The sequence below is a fragment of the Micropterus dolomieu genome, linkage group LG13 (genome assembly GCF_021292245.1).
Source record: "Micropterus dolomieu isolate WLL.071019.BEF.003 ecotype Adirondacks linkage group LG13, ASM2129224v1, whole genome shotgun sequence".
NCBI classification, from domain to species: Eukaryota; Metazoa; Chordata; class Actinopteri; order Centrarchiformes; family Centrarchidae; genus Micropterus; species Micropterus dolomieu.
Window position 1 is genome coordinate 6937785 of NC_060162.1, and position 12158 is coordinate 6949942.

A 12158-nucleotide genomic window follows, 5' to 3' on the forward strand; every position below is an offset into this window, starting at 1 on the left:
AATAACTTTTCGAGCAATAAAAGGTAGAAACAAAAGCTACAGAGAAAAGTGATCTGATTACTATGATAATTTCCATATTAATAAGGAAAAACTGTTTTTTCTTTCATATACCATCTGCGAAGGGAACTATGGCATAGAAAACCCACTGATGAATGCATCAAGTAGCTCAGTTACTAATTTTCATTACTGATTATGTTTAATATCCTGTATCTTAGTGCTAATGGCTTGATATTTCAAAGCTCAAGTGCCTTACTTGTTGGACAGCACTGCGCTGTTATCATACTGTCTCTGCTGCTCAACATAAATGAGAAATCTCCTACCTATGAGAATGTAAACACACCCTCTGCCTGCACTGGTTTCACCCATGTATGTGAGAGCATACTGTACACACACTCTGCTCTCAAGGCTGTATCCCTGGTGAGGCCTTGTCTGTCCTTCCTCTCAGTTAATCAGTGTCGCCTGCCCCCCCTCTCCCCCACCTGCACAAGCAGCCAGTCTGGGCCCTCACCTGCCAAAGGAAAAGAAAATCAATGGTTCCTCTATCTTTCCACTGGCAGGCCAGACAACAGCATGGGAATCAAAGTTCACAGGCGATGGCTGACTGATTGGGACATCGATCTAAAAAAATCTTTAGAAAACTCATTACAGCATGACTTGTCATCGCATCGGGCAAAGGGGAGGAGGTGCGCATATGGGAATGAGAAATGCAGTATTAATCTGTTGTTTCACTCACAAGGTGTCACCTACATTCCCACGTTTGCCCGTCCTCATTCCTAATCCATTCATGCACGAGCTCATTCTCATAGTCACGGCAGGCGGGGAAAATTACAGGTTACATGTGTTGACTGCTGCTGATGTAGAGTTCCTGTTATTGTTACCAGCTTTAGCAGGCAGCACAATCTCTTCCTCATTGATCAGCTTATTAACCTTTCCTCGTTATTGAGCACACACAAGCCCCAGTGGAACCTGAGTCACTTGTTAACAAGCTAGGGGTGTATACTTGGCTGTAATCTACAATTCAGGGTGCGTTCCAGCTGACATCTACCCGCAATGCATTCCTCAGTGGATCCCATGAGGGCCTGTGATGACACTGAATAATGTTCCCCAATCTTCACACAATTCCCTGTTAGATATAAACCTATATAAGGAGTCATTTTACTGTTTTATGTGTAATCTCAGATTTTATCACCTCCTTTATGACCTCATACTGGATCACGTGCTGTATGGTATGTGGAGGAACCTGGTATCTCTTTCATATGTGAGAAAAGAAAAGGAATCTCTTTCAAATGCAAATTCCCCATTGTGCCCCTCAGTCACATGGATCCAACATAATCTCACTTCTATTCCTCACCTGAGCATGTGAAGATTTCTTCTCAGACACTCACACACACATACAAATACACACCTTTTTTTCATTCAGTGGATGTCCCTAATTTGTTCCTGCACAGTGTAATCTTGGGGAACCAGTTGGATGGAATTTTCTGATATGACGTCTCATCTGATGAGTCATGGCAGCTTTTAGTTGCTCACCTTTTCATACAAAGGATGAGACCATCGTGTGGAGCATGACAAATAAAAGAGAGATGAAACGGATGGTCTTTGCAGTATGTGAAACATACTCACAGTATAAAATATGTTGCATGATGCACAAACCTGTAATAATACTAATGATTATTTTGTTCGATATTAAGATCACAAATAGAATACAATACAATATTGTTAGTTTATTTTTTAACCACCAGAGCAGGAAACTTGTCTTTGTCTCATCAAATTAGACATAAAATAAAAACTTCCCGACATGAGAATACTTTAATACTGTTACATTGATTGCACATGGCGCAAAGATGTTTTTGTTTTTTAGAGGTGTTGTGTAGTGTTGTCCGTAAGTCTTTCATTCAAATTTAGTGTGGAGGTGTCAAAGCCTAGCCAACTGTTTGCCACAGTTGAGTTACTATACCAGACATATTGAGAGATATTGAACACACACATATTAAAAGGAAGCGCTTTGTGAGACTGACATACTCTTTTTCTCTGAACATTTTGACAGTCACGGAAACCCATTCATTTCCTAATAAGAAACAGTTTGTTTGTGAAGTTCAGTTTGTTATCAGTGTACCACAATTTCCTAGAGACTTAAAACTGTTAAAGGGGAATGGAACATTTGCCACTTCAAAGTCTTTTTACAGGTGTTGGAGAGCATTATTGCATATGCGAAAAAAAGTTGTATAAAGCCTTCTGTGGCTCCCACGATGTCACTAGAGTCAGTTTCAGTTGGAGCTGACGACAAGTCTGAAAATGAAACACGTTTGAGGATGTGCACTGTGGACCTCTGGTGCCCACTTCTCCTCTCTGCCTGAGGCTGGGGGCTCAAGGCTACAGTAGCCACTATTAGCATAGCACACCTGAATCTCCAACCAAACTGTTGGCAGTTGAGATGCGTTGTGGGTAATGTAGGAACCAGGATTTGACAAGAAGAAGAAAGCAGGAAAACATATTCTAACCAGGAACGACTATTCCCGGCCATTTCTGTAACTTTTAGAATTATCCAACATTCACGCCCACTTCACGCCATGATTGGCCAGCTGGGAGGTGAGAAAGTGAGCTAAGTTTGAACTTCTCTCTCTAGCTATCTTTTTTCATTTGTTACACAACAATTTTTGGCACTTTACGTCTATGCGACCGAGTGCAACACTATCAATGCCTTACAGGAGAGTGTCTGAAAAAGTGTTATCAGTTATCTCCATATTTAAACTGTATCACGTCTCTCCCTTCTCTGTCACTAATCAACACTTTTGATTTCCAACAAGGTCAGACAACACACCTTACAAACTACTTCATAAACCATCTTTTTACAACTTACCAGATTGATTACACAGTGAAAGAGATGGTAATGGACATGTGTGATTTAAAATGAGTTCCTTTGTTTTATCAACATTGATTAGCTGGGGGGTAGATTTACACATACTTGTGTTGCATTTTAACAAAACAGACTAGGTAAAGCCATCTAATCAGCATTTTTATTCAGGTTAACATTACTATCCTGCAGTTACATTTCATTGCTGTAGACAGAAGGTAACCACTGATTATACTCAGTTTAATCATCAATGTTTAGGGCAGGTTTTTGTGCTTTAAATGTTCTACAGCCCCAACAATGTTTCTCATAAACAGGATGCGTTTGCTGTCTGTGTTGTAACATATTAATAATGCTAAAATCTTACTACTTGCCTAAAGACAGAGATAGAGTAGTTTTATCATCTGGCTGTGCGCTGATGTCTCATCTATCTTAGGCCAGGCCTACATAGTGGCTAACAGAGCTACCCTAACAGACTCCTATATAATTAATCAAACACAGACACTTTCCTACGGGGACACAATGAGGCAATTTATAGTTCACGCCATCTGTTACCATGACAGCACACCTGCCCTAATGCTAGACATCACCCACCATGCAAACGCATTTAAGAAGACACCACCCATAATAACACATTGTCTTTCAGACCTCCTTTAATTGGAAAATGTTGTTATTGGTCCTTGAGTGGGGAACGCTCCTGACGCTGGGGATATAATATAAACACTTCAACAGGCCATGTGTTATCCAACTCAAGGGTTTGAATCCTGATTATCTGGTTGAAGGCTGCTCCCACTAATATCTTTGTCCTTCCTTGTTTCAAATCCCTCGTTTCCTCATCTCTTCTTCAACCGTCAAGTGTGAGGAGGCAGGTGTGATCGAATCCCGACCATGACGATTGATTATGTTGACAAAGTTAATGATAAAAGTGACACCTCTAACTAGAGGGGGAATGATGGATAGCTTGAAAATCTTTTTGTTTTCATTCTCAGTCTCACTCTTAAGTGAAGTGTGTGTGGGGGGGGCGGGGGGTGGGGGGTGGGGGGTAGCAGGCTGAGCTGTGGCAGCTGGGGTTGATCTATATGCAGTTAGCGATAAGATGAGTGGGATAAACAATTAGACTGAGCTCATTAAACAAGAGGCTACATGTCCCGTCCTGGGGATTATTTATCATTTGTTAGTAAATGATGAATTCTCTGTAGTTTCAGTTTGGTCAGTGTATTATCAGTACCAGTTGCTGCATTTGAAAAAGTGTAATAATTGTGTTTTTTGTGTGGCCACTCAGATCACAACAGTCACAGCTACATCAGGGAGACCTGGTCATCAATAGCAAGCGGAACTGACCCGTATCCGGTGCTCCCGCATCCCAGTGAACCTCAATTGGACCTCAGCCCACTGGTTTCCTTGGAGACTGACAGCGGTGGGGAGGAGAGCAGTGAGGAAACCATTGTGTACCTCTGAATGTTGATCCATTTCAGACTCTAAAGAACCAGCCCAGCACATGGGAAAAACTAATGACATTCAATGAAGCATCAGGATTGGATCCGGGGTGGCTCTTGTACAGTCTTTTGTCATGCTTGTTTTTATATTTGATTTTGTGGTCTTTTTTGTGTAAAGTGACCAGAGATAAAAGAAATGAGGTTGTTTCAGACTCAGTCTCACATGTGTCATGCACCTTAGCTCGAGGCATCACTGGGTATTAGATGTCTCTTTATTTTCTTGGGGTGTTTGTGTGTGTGTTTGTGGTCTTTATTAACTGGGTCCCTGCGGCCACACCTTTCACGCTTTCCGCCATCTCTGCTTCTTACTGTCCTTCCTTCACTGCCTTTCTTTCTCAGGTCCCACATATCTCGTCCCTCGAGCACTCTATTTATTAAATTCACCACAGAAGGAGAAAAAAAAACACTTTCAACACTTTGCTCACTTTCAACAAAACATCAGGCTGCATCTCTCTAGCGGACCATGTTTTCTGATGGAGCAAACTGCCTCTCTGTCATGTATCAGACAGGGTCTGTTTATGCACAAGCTGAGCATAACAGTAGAATTGAAAGATGAGATGTGACAGCATCATTCCCACATTTTTCAGACTCACTGCCTGAAACCATCATTTATTTCTTTTTTATCTGAAGCATGCTTTTCTTGTTGAGAGAAATAAGCTGTTGTGGTTTTAAGAGGTATGTTGCAGCCATGCTAATACGTCAGTTTTATCAGAAAGTAGAAATTCAACAGCAAAAGCCTGACAAAGTTTTGAGCACAGCTGTTATTGTAAAAAAGTAAAAGGAAGTCGTGGTGCAGGAAGAGGGACAGAAGGAAAACATGTTGGGTCAAACCATTTTAAGCACTAATGTAATTATTTTACAAACATTTCTGACTACATTTTTGTCTTTGTGTGTCACTTTTAGTCACGCTAGCAATATTGCTCTACAGTCATTCGGTCTACCACTTACTGCACCAAAAACTGCAATACTTTGGTTTATTACCTAATACCTGAAAAACTAATGTTGACATTCCCATCAGCCTTAGCTGTGCTTTGTGTTTAGTGGTAATTAGCAAATGTTAGGATGCTAACACCCTCAACTAACAGGGTGAAAATGGTAAACGTGCTAAATATGAGCATGCTGACACTTTTAGCTCATCATTTAGCTCAAAGCACCACTGTGCCTTAGTATTGCCTCACAGAATCAGTAGCTGACTGTAGACTCTCTTGTTTGAGATTTCTGCCTGTACTTTAAAAACATCCTATGTTTATTTTATACAAGCTGTAAAGACTGGAAGATGTTGTCCTTAAATTATCTTTTTGCAGGCACACAGAACAACCTGAAGTCGCCTTATTCTGTCATGCTTAATGTTAAACTATTACACTTGAATATCAAGTAGTATATTTACATATTATCTTAAATGGGTATTTTTATGTGTAAAAAGGTCTCTGTGCCAATTCTTTAGGTGTCTTATTTTACGGACACTATAAAATATTAATTGGTTTAATTACTGTTGTTACTGTAGTTTCTTAATGGGACAGTAAGGCAGTGGCAGTATTTAGATGTGATTTTAGTAACATGTGTATATGTTTGTGCTTTTATTTATTTATGACAGTAAGAGTTTAAATATTGTACAGTGCTTTTTGAAGGGTTGTATTATACATAGAAGTGTACCTGTGTGAACAGATGAGCAGGTGTGTTTTTGTTCGTTGTGTTGTGTATCCAGACATGGCTGTATTGATAAAACTGCTTTTATTGAACTCGAAACAGTGCTTTGTTTTTTCTTCAGGCTATTAAATGGTGCTCAGTGTAGGTGTCAGTACAATAAAAAGGTGAACACAAACACAATGTTCAGCTTGGGTGCAAGTATCGCTTCAGTTTTATGGTACTGGTCTGAATGTGAAGCGTCTCCAACAGCGTAAACAGATGTGTGGGTGAGCTGCTCATTCAGTTGCCAGCAGTGACAGGTGGGAGACCAGGTGCATGAATGTCAATGATTTCCCATTTGGCTGCACCTCTGAATTGCAGTCACAAAAACTACATCAGTATTGGATGAATGCAATATGTTGTGGGTCATTACATTCTTTAAAATTTACAGATATACTTAATACTTTTGTGGGCAGAAAGATTCCCTCCAATCAAAGCATGTCTCTTGACAAAAAACTAAAAACAGACAGGTTAATTGCAGCTCTCATGCTTTTCCTGACAGCAGTAATGTATTTCATATGCCCCACCTGTGTCTCTGCTGCTCTTTCCATTTTAGTCATATGAGCAGATGCCTGAGATCAACAGGGTCCCTTCTGTACCCTCAATATGCACCTTATAATTTCACAGAGGTGCTGCATACACACACCCACTTCATTCCTTGTCAGCCTTATTCTTCAGGATTTTTGTAGCTTATTAAATTGTGCTGTATTAAATGTAATTTGCAAGAAAGGATTAGACCTTATTCTTACTTAATCAGCACCCCCCCATTTTAAGTCTGATGATACAGGAAAAATGAGAACAGAGGTGGATAAGCTGTTCTGATTAACTATTACAAGCAGATGTAATTTTGGACATGATTAAATATATAATATTAAATCAGATCAGTGTGCGGTAGTTTGTTTTTTTACTTTTCATAATATTAAATCAATAAACCATCTACGGGTCAACAAAATGTTATGCCTACTTTTTTCATGACTTTGAATAACTGCTGTCTGTCTTTGTATACATCTCTTATCTGCTGCTATGTTACAAACCCTCCAGCTGTCGTTAGTTTCGCTGCACTACAAATCTGGAACAAACTTCTGGGAGATCTGAGGTCTGCTCTAAATCTAACTTCTTCTAAATCAATATTTTTCTGTTTATTAAGTTTGGGACTGTAACTTTAATTCATATATATATATATATATATATATATATATATAATTTATAATTTGTAATTTATTGAGATTTTCAACATCAAATGTTCTAATGCATTTTCTTTACTTATCGAAGCACTTTGTATTGCGTTTCATTTCTCTCTTTGATCTTTTACACCAAAGACTATGTGGACATGTGAACAGACCTTTGTTTGATCCTCTTTGTACTTCTGGTAGCCCTTCAAGGATCCATTATGGTTATCATCTTTGCTGTGAAAATTAAGATTACACTCTCTTCCATCAGCCCTTTTTGAGTCCGTAGTGGAATACCTCGCGTAATCAGTTTTGAAACTCTGTGTACGCTTCGGTGAGCAGTAGCTTTTGCCATGTTTTTATAGACCTTATAGTGGTGTATAATGACAGTGTTCCTTATTTGCCTCTGCATCTTGTTGAGTTCTGGTTGAAGGAAACCTGTCAAAGCAAACAGGGATTATTTGTGTTTGTATCTGACAAAGAGAGACGGTAGAAAGGTGTGGAAAGAGCATATTTTACTATGCACGTCATGGAGATGTATCTATACGTACCTGTCTATTTTGTGCTTGACAGGTGTTTTTGGACAGGCACATGCTCTCATACTATGATGTAACTGCCAATCAACTATATGGGGATTTCCAGTTCAGCTGACAGTCTCTGATATCATTCCGTAAAAGGCTTTTCATTTCCTGATAACTTCCAAGTTATTGATTAAGATTTCATCCCGCTCTGTTAACAATGGAGCCAAAAGTGTAAATATCCTATATCCTATAACCATACACACCACACTGCAACTGAATTAGTGTTCAATACTTAATAACTCTGTTTCACTCCTTCAGCTTCAGTCTATGTGGATTCAATAATCAAAAGTAGACCCCTCCTCATTACACTCTGTCTGTCTTCTCTATTTGCTTTTTAATGACCCCTGTGGAAGGTAACCAATAACACAGAAGGAAAAACCGATAAAGGGGAAACATATTATCGCTGAGTCATCTGCCAGGGTGAAACATACGTTACTAAAGTCTTTCCCAAGGGGACGTGTAATGATTTCTGTAGGCGCACAGAATAAACCTGCCCAGCTGAAATATAAATAACAACCATTAAAGCTTATCCCAGTGAGGCACACTTTTATGAGAAACCTGCACAATATACAGCATATATACAGGTTATTAGATTTCTCGTGGTAGTGAAAAATAGTGACAAGCTAGACTAAATATACAGACTGCTCACAACTGCAGCTAGAGGAGAAAATCTACGATGACTGTAACAACTTACTGTATATTTGTTTGACCTTCAATACTTAATAATACAAGATTTTCTTTTTTTCTCTATTTGTATATTTGGTGGAACTAAATATTTCAGTGAAAATTTAACAATCCTTTTAACGTGTCTTTTCCAGCATTAGCACTATTTGAAAAAATGCAGTGTTACTTTTGAAGTGAGAAAGCTGCAGTGTCACAGCCAAAAGTCAGAGCCTCGAAGTAATGGCATGCAGGTCAGATACGGCAGTTTTTTATGACCTCCCTGCAGGTTCAAGTAGCAAAGGTTACACAATTTCTAGACATCTCACATTATGCCTGGGAAAACTAAATCTGTAATTTTTAAATACATTTTTGCAGTTGACTATAAAATGATATTGTGAGCTGGAGCCTGCAATAAAATGCCAGCAGAGGCTTTTCCCTTTCGTCTGAACATCAAGAGGCGAATAGATGCAGATTAGTCCAGAAACAGAAGTTAATACTCATGCACAAATGAACCACAAAAAGATGGTTTCAATTAGGACTTATTTACCTTGTAATGGTTAACTTTGGCTGCAAATGATCCGTGTTTGTTTGCTTTTAAGACATTTCCATATTAAGTAATGCCAAGATGGATATATTAGAGCTTTGGCAAAAAATACATCAATCAGTTGGTCAGAGTTACAACTTGGAAGTTGATTTTATAAGCTGGAAAATGGCAAATATGTTCCTTCTGTGTGACGTGAACGCAGCATTAATAGGCTTGCCAACATTGTTATTATGAGACTGCTTTACAAATTTATAGTAGGCTACATAAGTCTCCTAGTTTCCCAGATTGAGGTTGGAGGCATCACTACATGACATCTCCGAGACAGACAAAACAGAATCACAAAAACATTTCTCTATTTTTCTCTAAGTAAAGAAATATTTTGTATGAAACCTGCAAAGACTGATTGTGTTGGCTCCTTGGGGACAGTGGAAACAAGCACTGAAGACAACACTCAGATATGATTACCTTAGTGAAAAGTTGTCTATTTACACCTCCAGCAGATAAAGAGCAACATTAACAATCTGTTGAAGTTGTGTTTGTGTCCACCTGAAGAATGTTTAGTCCAATATTCACTCTCTGTTTAGCTCTGTGTTTGGTCTCCAACAACTCCTGAAGGAAATATCTGGTTCTTTAGCAGCTTAATACTCCACTATATTCACCAAGCTTCTAACTGTGTCGTTTGGTGTTGAGCAGGTAGCCTTAGTGTTTTCAAAGTTATTCAAAACAGGAAATTGGTGGACCATAAAATTAAAACTACACAGACAGAGATGGTACAAGGTTCCATAAGGCTGAGGGAGACCAAAGGGTCAGGTGGTAATGATCTCTGTGGGCTCGTCTAGCAGCTAGCAACGCAAATCCACAAATAATTTCATCCATCGTTAATATAAAAATAGTAGTTATAGCAGCTTTAAAGCCATGTTGGATATATCAGAGCTTTTGGAAAAACACATCCATCAGTTGGTCAGAGTTATGACCTGGATGCTGGTTTTATAAGCTGGAAATAGGCAAATATGTTCCTTCTGTGTGACATGAACACTGCATTTTTCACATTAATTCAAGCCAGTATATTCACCCAATTGGCACAAACTCAGGCAGTGGCAGGGGGTTAAAGTGGTCATATGTAGCTTTTCAATGAAATCACTTTATTTCTGCCTTTTGTAACCTCACTTAGAAATGAAGCACACATATGTTTTCTCTGTTGCTTGGAACAGCCACTATTCTGCTTTTAATGTGAAGGTATTGGTTCGGGCAGCTGCATACGCTCGCCCAAGCCTCTCTTTGACTACACCACAGCTAACGAAATGCAGTCTACTAACACCATAAAGCAACCGGTTCCCTGCACAACACAGACTCCAACATAAACTCCACGTAAGGATACAAAATAACATTAAAGGTTTATGTGCTGAAGCCTGTAAGTCCAAGAATCAAATGATGTCGGGTGAAAACACAATCAACATCATAAAGGCTGGAGTCATGGAGGTAGTCACGTTAGCTTGCCAGCTAACGCTGAGCAGTTGCTAACGATATCCGTTGCAATATAATATGTAAAGTTATGGCTTTCCACATTACTTGACCAGCTAACACAATCCACATTACTATCCTGTGTACTACCGGTATTATGTCAAAGATTTTTGCCTGCAAGAAATGATGTGACGGTACAAAGCAAATGTGGAGCGATTTGTTTATACTAGCCTTGATGCGAGGCAAGAGCAGCCAGCTGCTTTAGTACGGATCTACAGTACATTTAACTGTGTAGTTCAAATTCAAGCTAATAAAATTATTACTGTAACGGTCCAGCCCAGCATGTTGTGTAAAGTTAATTCTCTGTCTGTCTATAGTTGCTGTCACATTGCCTTTTTTTCCAGGAGTATTGTGCCAATTAATATGCTGGCTCACTGCGACGTATGAGCCGCGAAGTTGGTAGAAACAGAGCCTGAACAAGTCTGTCTGTTTCTGTGTCGATTGTGGGATCTCTGTATGAAAGTGGTTGTGTTTTGAATTATGCTCACTCATGAGTTCAAGCCTATGGCTCAAGCACACGAGCACATACGAGCACACAACTGGTTGCAATCTTAAAACCGCACCGCTAGTGGCTGCTGAAATCTACATATTGCCCCTTTAACTTTAGTAAACAACTTCACACATATGTATATTCATCAATTACCTAAATCATACGGATAATAATTATCTTAGAAATTAACAGAAGTACTGACAAGGCAAATACGGTATCCGACACATCTGAGGCACATCTGAATCTAGTTTTAGTTTGAAGGAAGATGAAGTCTGAAGAAGATGATATGATATAGTCAAAAGAGACAGAACACAAACACATATATTCTCCTTCATTGTAAAACACAGTCACAAGCAAAACATTTCTCCTATTTGGTATAGGTAAAGAAAAATTTCATTTTAATGTTAAGAGGGGTTGGAACTGATAATTCATGGACTTCTAATAGCAAACACCTCACACTGCCAGAGGGTGAGCGCAAATCAATATAAAATAATTCATTTCCATCTATGCATTTCTGCTTCTTTTCTTCCTCCTCTCATCCACACTTGCTTGCTTACAGTGAGTACGGAAAGTATTCAGACCCCTTTAAATTTTTCACTCTTTGTTTCATTGCAGCCATTTTCCAAAAATCAAAAAGTTCATTTTATTTCTCAGTAATGTACACTCAGCACCCCATCTTGACAGAAAAAAACAGAAATGTAGAAATTTTTGCAAATTTATTAAAAAAGAAAAACTGAAATATCACATGGTCATAAGTATTCAGACCCTTTGCTCAGTATTTAGTAGAAGCACCCTTTTGATCTAATACAGCCATGAGTCGTTTTGGGAAAGATGCAACAAGTTTTTCACATCTGGATTTGGGTATCCTCTGCCATTCCTCCTTGCAGATCCTCTCCAGTTCTGTCAGGTTGGATGGTAAACGTTGGTGGACAGCCATTTTCAGGTCTCTCCAGAGATGCTCAATTGGGTTTAAGTCAGGGCTCTGGCTGGGCCATTCAAGAACAGCCACGGAGTTGTTGTGAAGCCACTCCTTCGTTATTTTAGCGGTGTGCTTAGGGTCATTTTCTTGTTGGAAGGTAAACCTTCGGCCCAGTCTGAGGTCCAGAGCACTCTGGAAAAGGTTTTCGTCCAGGATATCCCTGTACTTGGCCGCATTC

At 39.3% G+C, this 12158-nt stretch overlaps 1 protein-coding gene across 6 annotated transcripts in view; it reads left to right on the forward strand.

Annotated features, from left to right (window-relative positions):
• arhgef28a (Rho guanine nucleotide exchange factor (GEF) 28a) overlaps positions 1-6093 on the forward strand; it is a 45814-nt gene extending 39721 nt beyond the window's left edge. For all 6 annotated transcript variants that reach the window (XM_046067210.1, XM_046067212.1, XM_046067211.1 and 3 more), the window contains one exon: positions 4134-6093. In XM_046067210.1, coding sequence (XP_045923166.1) covers positions 4134-4309 — 176 coding nt within the window. In that variant the 3' untranslated portion in view covers positions 4310-6093. The remainder of the gene's footprint in view (positions 1-4133) is intronic.
• The last annotated feature ends 6065 nt before the right edge of the window (positions 6094-12158 follow it).